The sequence below is a fragment of the Chlamydotis macqueenii genome, chromosome 26 (genome assembly GCF_036417535.1).
Source record: "Chlamydotis macqueenii isolate bChlMac1 chromosome 26, bChlMac1.mat, whole genome shotgun sequence".
NCBI lineage: Eukaryota > Metazoa > Chordata > Aves > Otidiformes > Otididae > Chlamydotis > Chlamydotis macqueenii.
The window spans coordinates 5,440,187-5,456,524 of record NC_141581.1 but is presented as its reverse complement, the minus strand read 5'-3'; the positions used below and the strand labels follow the sequence as shown (position 1 = coordinate 5,456,524).

Sequence of the window (16,338 nt, the reverse complement as noted above, 5' to 3'; positions counted from 1 at the left end):
CATGCTTGCATCTCCTTGCTCATACCCTGTTATTCTGGTGACAAAAAATAACCACTCTCCTTAAAAGGAAGCTAGACGATTTTGGGGTGAGGAGTAGCAGAGGGGAAACCACATTAATTTCATTAGTTTCTGCATACTGGTAGGAATGCCTTCTCAAATTTGGCACTTAGCACGCAGAATTGCCCTTTAAAGCTTGGCAAGAAATCCTCTCCAGCCCGCAAGTTTCCTAATTTCGTCTTAGGACACACTGCTTCGTTTGGATGCGCTACCTCCAGAAAGACAGACAACTCTAAATGTGTCCCTTTCACCTTAATTCACTTTGCTCCCTGTCCGTCAGGCTGAACGTAAATCAAGTATGTAATTAAAACTAAACTTAAGCTCCGTTCCAAGTCTGGAAAACACAAATCTGTACGAAATGAAAAGCAACCCTGATACAGCTTAGGAACTGGGGTTCGGGGGTTGCCACAGCAGCTGACTTTCTGACCGTACCTCCTCCGCTGAGCCAAACCCGGGCGCAAAGCCCAGCTCCTCCACCCTCCCCAGGACTCCCGCTACAGGTAACCCCCATCCAGGTCCTCTCTCCTCCTCCTTTTCCCTTCAGGTCTGGCTTGGCTTTCAGCTTCTTACTCCGCACAAAACGTTGCTCACTTATCCACATATCTTACACCTTACGGGAGGAAGGTTTCAGTAAAAGTGCAATTGCACCTTTCTAGAGTTGAGTTTATTCCACAAATGCGTTTCCCTGCTGTTCTGTTCCTGCCTGCTGCAGCGTTTCAGTCAATGTGGACTTTTAATCCCCAGCAGAGATACTAATACCACTAACTACCAGACTAGACACCAGTTACACTCACAGCCTGTTAAACTTGTGAGCTCTAGGCAGTCCCTAACTTTCCAGAGAACCAAACACAACATTTTTGAATACGTTATTCACATGTGAAAGAACCGCTAAAAACAGCCCCGCTCCAAAGGGCCTCTCTTCACCCAACGTCAACTGTGAGCCTTGCTTTTAAGAATCTGTTCTTAAAGGCAGCAACTCACCGGTACCTATTAGCCCTCCAACAGATCCCACAAGTTAAAAATTGACAGCAAAACCACAGCTGACGCACATCACTCCGCGACCCACCTCTCTGACAGCGATCGTGGGTCCAGCAGCGTTCGATGAAAATGCCGTTTATCACAGTAGGCGGGCAGTTGCTCTTCCCCTTCACAGTTCCCGGACACACATCTCCACACTCTTCTTTGTCATCCTTGTTGGCCACGATGTAATTATCTTCTACGGAATCCAAAATCCTTGACCAGTCGATCGTGGATAAGTAACATAATTCATTGTTCTTCTCAATCCGCACAGCGCCTCGGGTAATGTTCATCAGGTTGTAGAGGCCGATCTCCTTCAGGTGAACCATCTCAAAAATGACCAGCGCGTAGTTAAAGAACAGGTGAGTTCCTCGAATCACAGTGAGGTTAGGGAAAAGTCCCTTTAGACTCTCCAGGCCGTAGACGCGAAAAAGAAGCAAGTAGTCTGTAATCATAGTCAGTTTAGGAAAGCTGAGCTCACGGAAATCTTCAGGCTTGGTTTTAAACATCAGCAATATCTGCAGGTGGCCCTCAATCACAGTGCAGTTCTCCAGCATGCTCAGCCGGGTCAGGTTGTTGCGAATGTCCATGCTTCTGCAAACTGGAAGGCAAAGAACAACGTCACTTCTTTATTTAAGAAAAGGTAATTGGTTTAGTTTTCTAAACACACGGTTTTGTCCACCCGCCCAGCCACACTCAGAATGCACGGCCAGGTCACTTTCAGTACAGCTTCACGCGTTAGGAAATACACTGTGAGCTACGCTCCCTGGGATACGATTACAAAATCAGACTGAAAGAGCATTTTGTAATTTTTTTCTGCCATCTTGAGTTTCTGGATATCACCTCTGTCACGACTGCCATTGTAACAGCAGCCCTCAGACGTCGTTTGGCACTCACAAAAGCAAGAGGTGTCTGCGCACCGGGATCTGTTTTCTCTAGGCAGCTGCCAGCGACACACCTTCCCCATCTCAGACCGTGCAATTAACGCCAGCGCATTAGAGGAGTCATTCCCAAGGGCTGCAGGGAGGGGAAGGCAGGAAAAGAATAACGACTAGGAAATGGTAGCACTTGGGAAGAGAACCGAAAACCCTGGAAACGCACCGATGCAAGAGCACGGCCCACGCTCCGGCCCAGACTGTGCTGACAGGAGTAATTTACTACACTGGTATTTTTTGCCCTAAGCATTCTTTTCAGATTAGGTGTTTGGGCTTCTTTGTTACGATTTTCTAAAGGTTGCAAATCTCCCTGCCTTGACTCTCTGGACAGTTTATTTAGCAGAACCAGTAAGCCAAAGAACGGGCAAAATGAACAATTACGCGAAGCGTAAATTAGAAGGTAAACCGGGTAATTATGAATCCAGGACCAGCAAAAGGAAAAGACAGAAAGAAAAGAGTTTGGCTAGGGAAATATTTCCGTTAACGTTAAGCACAGGTGAGAAATCAAGAAGGACATTCAGAGCACCGTGCCCGTAGAGCACAGAGGAGTCCCAGTGACAACCCTTCCAAACCAGTTTCCTAGAAACACACAGCCGGACCTGACCGCCCGAGGGAGAAGCCCGTGGAGGGGCAAGCTGCTCGGCAATAGAAGGGTACAAAGCAACTGCTTCGCTGCCCTGTCCAGGTGGGTTTCAGCATTTTTTTAAAGACTGCATCCACTTTAGGGATCCTCTCTTTTGTCTACGGCTGAGACGAACACGTCCCCGTACTCTCCTCGAGCACAGGATCTTTACTGTCCTTGTGACTGTCCGTAAAGCTCAGCGACTACAAAATTACTGCGACACAGCTTCAAGAAATCACCCAGCAATAATCAGGCCTCACAAAACTGATGTAAAGAGAGATGTTTAATACTTATGATTGTCTGACTCCTCATGGTTTCACACAGACCACTGCTGTGTGGGTTAAAAATAAATTCTATGCAAACATCTTAACGATTATTCAAAAATTTGCTCCACTGCAATAAAAAAAAAACCCCAATCTGGCAACACTAATACAGGATTTGGAGCAACGTTGTTGCCCAAAGGGATTTTTTGGCACCATATCCAAGTCGTTTCATAAATTGCTTTTTGGAAGAACAAGCTCACGCACACAGTGCCTCAGAGATGAAGGATGGACCTTTTAAAGGTGGGAAAGGAAATCTGATGACCAGCTACCAGCAACCTCTTTGCCCCGCGAAAAACGGCAGCCAAACTGGAAGCAAGCCAGAAAGCTGTCGTCTCAATCACGGGCTAGAAGAACTGGGAGAGCAACAGATTCTTTATAAGCACTCTAAGTATTTATTTTAAACGATGCAGATAGGTATTTCCAAGGAAGCAAGCGTGTGACAGGGCGGGCCAGTGGCTTCTTCATGAAAGGAGAAACAAGAGAAGGACAAATAAAACTCAGACACTGACAACCAACCTACAAGTCACCAGCTCAGTTAAAGCTACCCGATAAATCCAAAATCCAACATCTTATTTACTGCTTGCCGAGCACACGGGCAAAATACAGCACGCTGAGGCGGTACCCACAACCAGTCGCTGTACCCCGGGATGAAGGACTACCTAGCCGAAGTTGAACGCATACAGCTCGAAAAACACAGCTGAACTCTACAGACTAAGAATTACTTTAAAGAATAAAAGCTCCAGGCTTTTTTTGTGGCTTAAGGCCACAAAAGACATCTATACACTAAGCATAATTACCCGAGTCTTTCATCATTTCGACCAGAATTGGGTAAGCCATTAGAAACTGGCCCTCAGACAACCCCTTAACCCACACAGCCATCCCCGCTCAGCTCCGCGCAAAGAGGAGACCGCAAAAGCTGGAGCGTGGAGGAAAAGAACTGCAGTTTGGACAGCCAGCACAAAGTCCTCCAAGTGCTGCGGCTGCACTTCAGGCTACAAAAGTCTTCGTACCACCCAGTAACGACGCTGACGAACCCGCTCTGGAGGAGCTATGCCGGGTGGGCAACCGCTGCACCAGCCACACACCACGCGTCAGAGCAGAGGGTGCCACACACCGAGGAAAGGCATCACCCCGTTTGGCCAAGATGGACATTCGGCGAGGCTTCGTGGAGAGCGTTCTCTGCTCCTGTCTAGGGACAGGCCAACCCTCTGCGCTCACAGCACTCGCCACCTCAGAAGAAGTCAAATTACTCTGCTTGTGAACCTGACCTGCACCACTACCGGCTTCTGGCCGTCACTACTAACACAAGCAGCGCTGCTCTTGCTCCAAACACCCGGAAAGCCGCTTGGAGATCTTCCTACCGCCTCAAAAATTGCAACGAGCTAAACACCCACGCAGGGTATCAACCTCCTCAACCTCCCTCGCCGTCAGTTTTCCCCATCCTGAAACACAGCCCCCACTGGAGATGGCAGAGAAGGTGACCAAAGGCTAAGACAGGCAAATATTTTGATATTTTGACTGAGTGTGTTAAAGAAGAAAGGTTAGCTGGAGCTGAATCTAAAAAAGAAAAAACAACAACAAAAAAAAAAGGTGAGGCTTGGCAGTAAACAGCAAAGCACTTTGAAGAGTTGAATGCTCATATAAATCTACGCGAGCTGGAAGCACACATCCACAACCCATCAGCTGTTTGCGCTTTAGACCTATTTTGGGATTTTTCACCGCTTCTAAACCCTGACACAGAACGCAGTATTGGTAATTAGTGCTGCCGGCACAGGCCAGACAGGAGATTTCACACGTCCTGGCAAACCAGGATGTGACCCGAGTGATTCGAACTCGGCTGCTCTCAAAGCTGAGCAACAGCAACACAGACTGGCACGCTGTCTGCTGCGCTTACGGGCTTCCAACACCGGGAGCTTCCGCACCAGTCCCCGCAACGGCAGGCCGCGTCAAACGCCGACGTTAGCCTGGTATAGAAACTTAGGAGGAGATTAAAACAAACCAGAGGTTTGTTTCTGAAATAAACAATGGAATAAAAGGCTAATAAAATTGTAAATCTGCAAAGATCAAAAGGGTTTATACAGATTTTTCCACAGTTAGAGAAAATCACACTTCATTATTTTTCATGTTCTGCTTCAGTTTAGATTTTAACCGATAAATATCACCATGGTATCTGAGCTCCTTTTTTTTTTTTTAACCACCTCAAGGATGAAGGAAAATAATAAGGAGTTAAGAAAATCAGAAACAAAATATGCTTTTCTGCTGAAAGTTTCTCGAGCTTTTCAAGCTTTTGAATTCTGTTCAGCAGTTTGTATCTTCTCTTCGTGCAGCAGCCGCTTAAGTCACCCCATAAATTTATTGTTACCAAGACAACAAGAAGCAGTTTTAAGCAAAGTAGTAAGTGTTTTTCCACAGCTTCTCTCGATTGCATTTCTTCTGCAGGGACAGGAGAATTAATCAAGAGTTCAGCACGAAGGGTGGGCAGGTTTGATCCCAGAAGGAGAGCAAAGCTGAGCAGTCCATTATAAGACAGACAACCTGGTTTCAAAACCACTTAAATTAGCTTTCAGGAAAATAAAAATATCTCCTATTGATTCTCCAGCAGTAGGCCCAAAGCTATTCCTGTTCAAACGACTGGCAAAATCTCTACTCAACAGAAATTCCTCAATTTCAGCAGAAACAGGCTGCGTGTCCAGCAGTACAGCGTTACACTGCCAGGGAGGAAACGCTCCTCCATCCCCAGTTACCAAGCTATTCAAAGTAACTTAAAAAAAAAACAAAAAAAACAACAAAAAAAATCATTATAGACATGTTTCATCAGACCCCCAAGAAAAAAGTTGCAAGGCATAATGTTTAAAAAAATAAATAAACAAAAAAAATCCCAAGAGGCCAAAGCCTCTCGAACAAACTAGTTTGGTAACAACCTTGCCGTAGTGAATGAAGAAACGAGATCTGATGTCAGAGGTTAGTTTCCAAGAGAGAGTCGAACAGCGGAAGAGCTGGAACTTAAGCCCTGTTTATAGTAAACTATGTGGATACCAAACCTTCATGATTCACTGCTTCGGAGCGCTGGCTCTCCAGCAGTCCGGACCTGGATAACGCAGCACGGCAGGGAAAGATGACAAGCCGTTTCAGAGAACTAGTAGTTAACCCTGCATTTTTATAGTGCTGGCTGCCTGCTTGAATAAACAAATTATTTAGGAAAAATCACACTCCCCTTGGTCAAGCCAAAAGCTTTGCAATTCTAGAACAGGCTGACTTTCAGAAGTGGTATTAAGAAGCTGGAGAAGAGGCTTTCAGGTGTTTCTTGGATAACTGCTGAGGCAGGAGAACATCCCGTGAAGTGACAGGTCAGCAGAAGGGACCGTAGAACAGCTTCCAGCCTACTGCAGCAAAGGTATGATAGACATAAAAATATCTAATTGTTGAATATTAATTTTTAAACTTCAATTTTCCACCTCAGCCTCTTAGATCCGAGCAATGAAGCAAACTGAGATACAGCCTCAGAAGTGAGCCCGTCCACAAACCCCCGGCCCCCTGGGATGACGTCTCCGTATCGTCCAGCGCTCAAGAGAGCGCTGCTGAACCGCAGGCAGACCTGTCACGGAGGTCACTTTCACGCAGTCTGGCCTGTAAAGCCTGGCTGGCTCTATCGTTACGCTCTCCTCGTTCAAATCAACCCAAAACACGCGACCCGTACTGCCGCGCTACCCACGCGGGGACGAAAGGCAGCGAAGCGACGGCATCCCAGGACCACAGGGGACCACGCAGGGTAATGGGCAGCCTACCTGAGAGCGCTCCTGTGGTTAACGACCTTAACATCCTCGTTACTTCAAAGGGAGCAGAAACAGGTTCTACACGTTGCCAATATCAACATAAATTTTATTCCGCAAGACAGTCACCCCAAACCGGACCTCCAGAAAGCCGCCAGCTTTTACAGAGTGCTGACAGACAGCGAGCGTGCCACCTCTCTTTAACAGAGCAAGAGGGCACACCAGGATAGCCGACGGACGCGGCCGATGCCTACTGCTGATACAGCCCTGCCCTGCTGCGGTTCCCCTTTCTACTTTACACTCGTGGGAGCAAAATTTAATTCTCAACTGCGTCTGTCAGTATCAAAAATTAACATAGGGCTGAGGTGGGACAGGGAACCAGTTTCTTAATGAGTCTACGAGCACACACACACAAAAATCTGTATGAACCAGAAATAACAATTAAGAAGCAAATTCTTTTAAAAGGCTATTACTACAGAAATATGAAGTGAATTTTGTCCCACCTGATTTAGGCAGAGAGATCTCAGCTAGATTTCTAACTCCCACTGTCAGCGGTAGGCAACGGAGTACACGCGCAGCGCTCAAATTTCGGTGAAGAGTTTAGAAGGGGATAAAGCGTACTCTAAACTCTAGTGACTGCATTGATTAGTTTTCTCCTAACCACAAAAGCCGGCCAAAGTAAGTCGCTCAGTTGGTAAATGCCTAAAACTAGCTGGGGTAAATCCCACCCAAAATGCCACGGGCATTGACGGGCATGAGTCGTGTGTGAGATTTATTTCAAAAAGTTGCATTATGTTAACAGAGTGATTAAAAAAACCACACAAACTTGTTTTTCTTCACAAAAAAAAAAGATGTATGTATCTCGATTTTTACGCACAGGTCAGGTCTCCTTTCCCTAGCCCTTCCTTCTGCTCCTCTCGGTAACTTCTGAACTCGCCACCTAACTCCAGTCACAGGTAAAAGGGGAAGAGGGTTCTCACACACCATATTCCTAACAGTCTTACGAAAACTGGGGATGGGTTAAGGAGGAAAAACTCAGCGTCTCCATCCAAAGGATGCTTTAACCATCCACTCTGTTTGCCGACTGAGCCACCTACACTTTCCGCTGCTTTCCCCCAGCCTCTTACCTGACGTTGTCTAAAAGAAGTAAAGGGAAGAGAAAGACACGGGGCACAAGAAAAACCATGTCTGCTTGGGCTCAGAGACGGGGGAATGTTGTCACTGGAGAGCAGCGCTATTGCGGGGCGTGTGTGTAGAGAACGGAGGGGACAAATCTCCAAGAAAGCAGACTTCATTAGTTCCGTTGCTCAGAGAACAACTTGTTTGCTTATGCAACTGTCGTACGTGCGTTCACCCTTCGAGCCACGCTGATGCCGGCCGCCGCGGCAGCGTGTTGTTTTCCGTCCGCGCCGTAGTGCTCTGCGATCTAATCATTCTCAGAAAATGGAGTCAAACATCAAAGCGGCTGAAAACCTTTTGAATGATGGACCTTAGCGTCCAAATTGGCTGTAAAATACTTCGAAAAGTATTTGTACTACATGAAAGACATAAAAATATTCCACCTCAGGCTTTGCTTCGACATCTTGTGCATCGCTCCTGCTTCCCCATCCATGAACTGCAGAGCGTATTTGCCTACCACGTAGCAATACGGCAAAGACTATGGAGTTAAGATCACTTGCAACACACTTGCAATCCAAAAAGCAGAATATGATTTAAGTAAGTAAATAAATAAATAAGAAGCTTTAGTGTAGCAGTTCTAATAACGTTTTCAAATTACGAACCCCTGGACCGAAGCTGTTCACATATTTATTATTAGTGCTGTATGTCAGCCACCTTTTCCATTTCTCTGTTGGTAACAGGCAGGTTTGTACATGCTGGCCAGCTGGAACTCACCCTCCCAAGCCAAAACCGTACCCCTGCTCTCTTTTAAGGCTTCTAATGTAAAAACATGAACGAGGAAGAAATGGGGGCATTTTTTAACATACAACTTGTCTGATTGCTGCAAAAAGAGGCTGTCCTAAGGGTACATCCTGCTTTATTCCTTGAATACCATTCACATTTCAAAAATGCCCATCACTGCGCTATCTGCACTCGAACAGACTCTTTTGCTGCTGCCTTTTCCGAAGGGAAAGCTAACAAACAGGCTGTCAGACTGCCTAGAGACAGACGATTTAAGTATCCAGTTAGGTCTCTTTAAATAAATAGTTTCACACTATTAAAAAACATCTGCAAACGTCATCCAAAATTAAAACCTTTAACTAGAAGAATTCCTAAGGAAGTTTATTTAACATCACCTGTCAAAACAGCTCGTAAGGCTTGAACTCGTGTCAGCTGTGGACCTGACAAGTTTGCCACTTCCAGCACAGCATCTTTATACCCCTGCGCTGTATTTCACAGGACCCTGTTTAAACCCCGATCCCCACCTCGCAGCTTCACCCCCTCCTTCGATACCCGTGGATCGGAAAGCCCACCCCTAAAAGTGTTCCTGCGGCCAAAGCCCAAACCTGCCAACCCCCTCTGAAACCGGAGCCGGTTCTGAAAGCGGCCGGGGCGAGCAGCGCCGAGGCGCCGCGGGCCGGGGCTTCCCCCGCACCGGGCCGGGGCGCGGGGCCAGGCCCTTCCCCGCACCTGACCCGCGCCGAGCCCCGCGGGAGCGGCCCCCTCCCCGCCGCAGAGCGCGGAGGGCCCGGCTGCCCCCTGACAGCCCTGCCCGGTTCCGTCCCAGCCGCAATCTCGGTGGCCGCCGAGCCCTCCCTCCCGGCCCGCTCTGGGGGCTGCAGACGCCCCAGCCCAGCCATGAAGGTGACCCGCGCCGCTCCCCGCGGCAGCGCTGCGGGCCCCGCTCCCCCGCGCCGCGGGCCCCGGCCGAGCCGCCCCGAGCAGGTACAAAGGGTAAAGGCGGCGGGGCCGCGCCGCCTCGCCCCCTCACCGCGCGGGGCCGCCGCCGCCCGCCTAGGCCGCGCCCCCGGCCCCTACTCACTCTCCCCGCGGCTCCGGCCGCACCAGGCCGCCAGCACCACGGCCACGGCCAGCGCCGCCGCCGCCGCCGCCGCTCTCGGTCCCATTCCCGCGTCGTCGCAGCCGCCGAGGCTCGGGCGCGTCCCGGCGGGGGCGAATCAGAGGCCGCGGGGCGGGCGCGGGGGCCGGGCCCGGTTTCGCATGGTCGGTAAGAGACCCGCAGAGGGGCCGCGGGGCCCCCTTTATAGCGCCCGGCCCCTCCCTGCCCCTCGGTGTCGGCCCCGGGCTCCAGCGGCCCCTTCCAGCGCAGGCCGGGCTGGCGGCCGCTTCCCCTGGCCGGTAAACAAGGGGCTGCCCCCGTCAGCTGGGAGCGGGGCGGCGGCAAGAGGCGGCGCGGAGCCGGGCAGGGGACGGGACGGGACGGAGCCGGGGAGGAGCGGCGGAGGAGGCATCCACCTGCCGGGGCCGCCCCCGGGGCCGGGCAGGAGAGGGGCCGGGGTGGCTCCTGCCAGGCTGGGCCTGCTCCCAAACTCGCCGTTGCGGGGAAGAGAGCGGCCCCAGGAGGGGTTCCGGCCTCAGTAGCTTTGAGCTGGGGAGTTCGGTCAGAGGGGGGACGGGGCAGGGCGCTGTCCCGGAGGGGCCAACGCTGGAGAGCAGGGCTGGTTCCCAGCCCGGACTGCTCCCGGTTCCCCGCCCTGGCTGCTCCGCGGAGCAGGGGTTCGTTTCATCTGGAGGACGAATTGCCCCAGGGACTCGCTAAACGGAGCCCGGGAAGCAGTGGTGCCTGCTGAACCGTACTGTTGTAGTATCAGAGAGCCCACTCCACAGATGCACTTCACGCTTCTGGTTGTCTTTTTCCAGTGGAATTCAGCATTTGATACTTTCTTCTTTTTTAATCGTCCCTGCATTGTAGCCGTGGCTAAGCCATGACAGTACGTTTCCTGGCAACTTCCAGTAATTGTATCTGGCGCTTGCTTTCACACATTTTTGCAAGATACTGAGTTGTATAAATTGCAGGAATAAAGCTTTTAAAATTCAAAAATACTTGGTAAATGGACATTCTTATTTCAAATCTTTCTGCCACCAGATCTCTTGTATTACATTTCTTGCTCCATGGCCAGTGGTTCCCAGCAGGTCATTTAGCATGGGCACCTTTTTCCAGACCCCTAACTTGCATTCAGGGAGTTTGCACTATTTTAAATACTTCGTGCTACTTCTCCCTTTAAAGAACTGCAGCAGTTGTCCCAGGGCTATTGCACAGTTGTGAATGGGAGGAGGACTGGTCTATGAAATCACATCTATTTTGGTATGCTTCACTCTTGACATTCTTTGAGGTTTCCCCGTTGGATGGGGTAAGGTTGACGGCCCGATTCCGCTAAGCAGGATCAGCTGTGATGGTACCGGTGTGGCAATACCTGCAGCTTAGGATTTGCAAACCAAATATTTAGGTGAAAGGCCCTGCTGAAGGGGGATGCTTTCTTTGTGATTATTACAGCAAGAGAAGATGTGTATCTGCATGGCACGTTAGCTCTTGGTTCAGCCTCTTGGTGCGTCAGAACTGCCAGCATGGGAACAAATTTTCCCGTTTCTGTCCTTGCTGCCATTTTCTCACACGTACACTACTACTTACAACTCACGAGTGCAGAAGAGACTCGGAACCTAACTCACTTCTCTTCAGAATACTTCAGGAAGTAGGAGCAGCTAAGGAATGGAAATAAACAACAAAACTGTACGTTCTCTGTGTGCAAGTGAACCTGCTTTATGGCTAGAGACTGCATAAAACAGGGAGCCAAACATCAGCTAGCGAGCTTGGGCTATGTGGAATTCATAATGTGACTGTAACAGCAACCCGCTCTTGCTTACTCACTTACGTTCTTACTGCCTTTCATGTAATAATGATATCAGCTTACAGATTGGCACAGGAGGATTAAAGGCTACGGATTTATTATCTTTCCCTAAAATACTATTTTTAGTTTCTAATTACCGATTAAGAACATCAGGGTGCAATCTTTCCAGCATCTTTCCCATACGCTCGCTGCTCCATATTCATGGTGCTACAGTATGCTAGGTTTGCAATCAGATAAACCAACAGCAGCAATGTGGGCGCTAAGAAACTAAGCCAGCACCTGCTTACTCTATTTTTTTTTTTCTAATAGCTGCACTGCAGGCTCTCCTCTAATTTCTGATGCAAGAAACTACTAAAATTGCTAGTTTGATATATTAAATATGACTCCAGACAATATTCACATTTCTTTCTGCACAGGTGTTTCATGGTTTAGTTAAAATAATTTTAACTAAGCAGCAATAAGTGTCTGCTATGAACTGTGACACTTACAAACTACTGGGGTTCATTTCTGAATCCTCCTAAGAAAATAAATACAGAGAGACTTGAAATAGAGGGTAGCTACCTGCTGGACCCCACAAAGACTTTATTTGTTTTGGTCTGTTCCTTAAATATCTCGTAAGTATCAACTGCCAGGGAAGGCGAGAAAATGAGGATGGAGCTTTGAAAAATAATACTGTTTTCTAACCTTTAATGTTTTTACTCTTTGATGCAGAAAATTATCTGTAATTACATACCTGAACAGTGTACACTCACCGAAGGATATTCTTCATAGGACACCGTTTATAAAAATGTACAAAAAAGTACCAGCCAGGTTACTATTTGTGTCTAAAGAATCCTCAGTGCATTTGGAAGGCAAGGCTCTTTTTCTTTTGGAACTATTTAGAAAATCAGTGTGACAAAATTTTTCTTGTGCTTTCAGAGCTGGAATCCAAATGGTGGTCCCCCACTGTGGTGTTTTCATGAAAACACACTTCAGTTTTTGTCACCTCTGGCATTTCAGCTGAGGTAATACGCAGTAAAAGTGCTATCTGCTAGACAGTGTGAAAGCAGTATGTGACACGGTAATGCAGTACATTTACAGGCCCCATCAAAAGCCTTGTTCCTTTTGAAATCCCAAAAAAGAGCTGTCCCATGCATTAATCTTTGCTCTACAGTCACTTCATAGCTGCAAGAATCACAGGAGAGACTAAAAGGGTACAAAAAAGCCAGAGAAATAGCAATTTAAAGCTGTAAAGCTGTATGTCTAGTGCCTGCTTATAAAAGGCGCACAGTGTCTGTAGGGTCAGTGCCCTCCCCACAGTGGCATTCACTTAAAAAAAAAAAAAAAAAAAAGGCAGGCCCGTATTCTTCGCTCATTAATGTAAATATACAACAACATGAAGGCTAAAATAGTCTAGGGCGATGGGCACGTTGTTGTTGTGCCCGAGCTCTTTCAGATTATGTTCTGATTATGGCACGTCTGGAGTCCTGAAGAAGGACTTTGACATGTATTGTCACCAAAAAGAAAAATTTGGTGACTGAAACTTCACACTAGCTTTTGGCTTTCTGTGTGCATTGTAGGCCACACGGGCTGAGAAACAAGACATCTTTCTGGAGCTGAGTCTCAAGCTTCCTTTTCTGTGAGACTGGAAACACGGAGTCACGCTGCTCTGCCCTACAAATGCCTCCACATGAAACCAACCTGAGTGTACCGACTTCCTAATCACATCCCAGCTCTTCCAGATCAACGCTGCTAGGAACTGAAGTCCCGGGAAGCCCATCCCTGGCAGCAGTAGCGCTGGAGGAGCGGCCACCTTTGCTCAAATGAATACAGAGGATGACTTTGTAAACCAGCTGGACGTTACTGCCTACCTTCTGACAGAGCTGGAGCCGCCAGCTTTGTCATCATTTTCATTTAGCTTTCCCCTGCTCAGGTTGACTAAGCTAAGACAGACCGAGCTGTTTAGGCACCAAGAATACAGTTCTTCAAAGTCCTGGCTCCAGTACGGGTACGCTAAACGCGTCAGTGTTCGCACGCTACCCTTGGAGCGCCGTCACAGCCTTGTGTGGCCAGAACTGCACGTGGAGAGAGAACGCAGCTTGGCTTGCCGACCACTGAGATCCTGCGCTTGCTGAAAGCTTCGTGCCTTGAAAATGAAATCTATCTTTCTCTCATGAAATCTACGCTGGAACCAAGCACACGTGGGTGGGTGGGGTTTGGATTGGTTTTTTTAGACATATAAAAGTAAAGTTCCACGATAATTAATCAGTCCAGGAATATTCCAGAAACACAAAGCTTTGTGCCCAGAGTGGGCTTTAGAGCAGTTAACTCACCAGGAAAGTACATCGTAGTAATTCTGTTTTAAGAACAAAACAGCTGAAAACCAGTTCAGGGAGCCAAAGCCACACAGCGAGCCAGAAGGCTGAGCTGAGAGAATTCTCACTTTCTGCTTCATCCACCCTTCAATATGGCCTTTTCTTTACAACAAGTTGCAACTGCCTGGGTGAACAGTTACCCTGTTGCCCGGGCTGCTCTATTTTTATTGATCGGTCAAACATACTTTCCTGCTCACAAGTTTCTCACCATGCAGTACGCACATTATTCAGCCTCCTGTCCTTTGAAGACACAAAAAGAGTTGCTGTTGAAGCCAACAATAGCTAAGTCTCTGCATCACTAGCAGGATGTTGCTGTAAAGGTTACAGAATTGACTTCTCAGTGACTAAACCTAAGGCCGAGAGTACAGGAGAGCTGACCTTGGAAAATTTATCTCATCCTGTTTGGAGTCACAGAACCATTTGCCAAATCTCTTAATATAAAATATTTCACGTCATGGATTGACAAAGTTCCTTTCTTACCCTTCCTTCCGTCCACACCAAATCCGATAAGTGACTGCTCTCTTCTCGACGGGAGAAAGCTCAGAGGATGGAGATCATCCGGTCGCTTTACGTGCTAAGGACAGCAGTCTCAGTTTTTACTGTTGAAACAGGAAACACTGTCAGATCCTTCTGGAGCATTCTATTGTTGGATTAGCAAATACGTTGGCCCAAGGTGAAAATGGCAGAGGGCATCTCTCTGCCACATGCAGTTCAAAGAAACTGGAGATGAAGGACGCAAAAGAAATCACAGCTCTCCATGGCCTACTGCAGCACTGCCTCACTTTTATCTTTTTTTGTCCAGTCTCTGGTTTTGTTCAGTTTGATTTTTGGATGTCACAGAGCCAGATGCAACATCAGACTTGCTTTTCATCTGTGTCAGAACATTTTTGTTCTAATTCAGCATCAAACTTTTCAACTCAAAAGAACCTAGATTTTTCTTGACCGTGACAAGAAGCACACAACAGTCAGCATTCCCAGCCTGTGTCCAGCATGCAGGGCGCAGCTGCAAAACAGCCAGACAGATACATATCTGTCCTTCAGTCCCCTCCAGCCTCCTCATCCACCATTCTTTCCTACAGCTTCTCCCAGTACACCTAAGCCAACCCCACATCTCGTTTGCACAACGCGCTCCGCTGCTGCCAGGCATGCTGTTCTCTACCGGCAGCCACGTGCGAGTTAGCGGCCGCAGCAGCGTCACCCTCTCCGACATAGTGTGGGCATGCTGTGCTCCAGGCGACCAACTGGCTACACCAGTTCTAATCCACAGTTTACCACCCCTACCCCACCCCCTCCCCTTGTCTCTTCTTTATTTTTTCACTCTACTGCACATTTTTGCTGATCCAGAGTCAAACGTGGAGGGCCAGCCCCCTAGACAGCCACGGGGAGTACAGCAAACTAACCGTGTGCTCCACGCTGCTTTATCTCACATTGTGCATTTTGGACGACACAGAACTTCTGGTTCCCATTTTGATAACCAGTTTGTTCTGTAGCTAGGAGACACACCCTTTCTTTGTAAACGTTACAAATCAGGCATATCGAATCCATTATTCACTTGCTGCTGCTGCTTCCCACTTCCATCTCCTGTTAGGAGGTAGCGCTCATGCCAGAAATGTCACAGCGGTGTCATGTGACACGTGGTATTGATTTAGCTAAGTCGGGTTTTAATGTCACTCCTTTCCAGTGGGAACGCACCGTGAGTGCACACTGAGCCTCAGCAACGTGGCAGATCAGGACAAGAGCTACCGGCCAACCTCGCACTGGGCTGTAGGATCTGGAACGGCATCAGCACTCTGCTGTAGGCCAAGACATCTGATTATTTTCTGCTCATATCTGCTATATTACCACGGTTATTTTTGTTTTCATGCTTGTAGGTATTCATCCTAAGACTTTGATTCTCGGGTTTCAGTTCAGGTTTTCGGCAGTCAGTGAGAATGGAGGTGACTTGTCCAGCATCACATGGTGAACAGCAAGGAGCAGAACCTGCTCACTCCCATCGTTGTCACCTTTTTACAAGATACGCCCTTTTGGCAGAAGAGACCCCAGTTTTGGAAAGCTGCTCACAGCCTATAAAGTCTGACCACAGAGGCTTTGTTAAGTAAAGCCTGAGGAACACACGCCCAAAACAAGCTGGTATTGCCCAGCCACAGGAGCATGGCAGTTCTGCTCCTGCCATTCACGCATCCTTACTGACAGCCCAGCTACTGTACATCACCCTTCCAAAACACCACATCTAGCTGGGACTGAGGACACAGCTAAAACATTAGGTGTTATAATATCGGGAGCCTCTGTTGCCAAGGATGTTTACCAGAAAAGCTTAGACTGACCCACAGTTACTGTTGCTGCCAGGCTCAGAAACAGAGCATTCACCAGCCTGACATGACCCAAGTCTCCAAAAGATTTTTTTTTTTTTTTTACTTGCTGTCTCAAAGTAGGTAGTCTGCCAAGAAGCCAACCG

The 16,338-nt window shown here is 48.1% G+C and overlaps 1 protein-coding gene across 2 annotated transcripts in view; it reads right to left on the bottom strand.

Annotated features, from left to right (window-relative positions):
* Nucleotides 1-9,980, bottom strand: part of INSR (insulin receptor) — a 55,150-nt gene extending 45,170 nt beyond the window's left edge. For both annotated transcript variants that reach the window (XR_015261130.1, XM_086767061.1), the window contains exons 1-2: nucleotides 9,705-9,980; nucleotides 1,124-1,675 (exon numbers count right to left, since the gene is read on the bottom strand). Coding sequence is in view for 1 of the 2 variants with exons in the window: in XM_086767061.1 (XP_086623187.1) it covers nucleotides 1,124-1,675; nucleotides 9,705-9,789 (637 nt within the window). In the remaining variant the exon portion in view is untranslated. The remainder of the gene's footprint in view (nucleotides 1-1,123; nucleotides 1,676-9,704) is intronic.
* Between the last annotated feature and the right edge of the window lie 6,358 nt (nucleotides 9,981-16,338).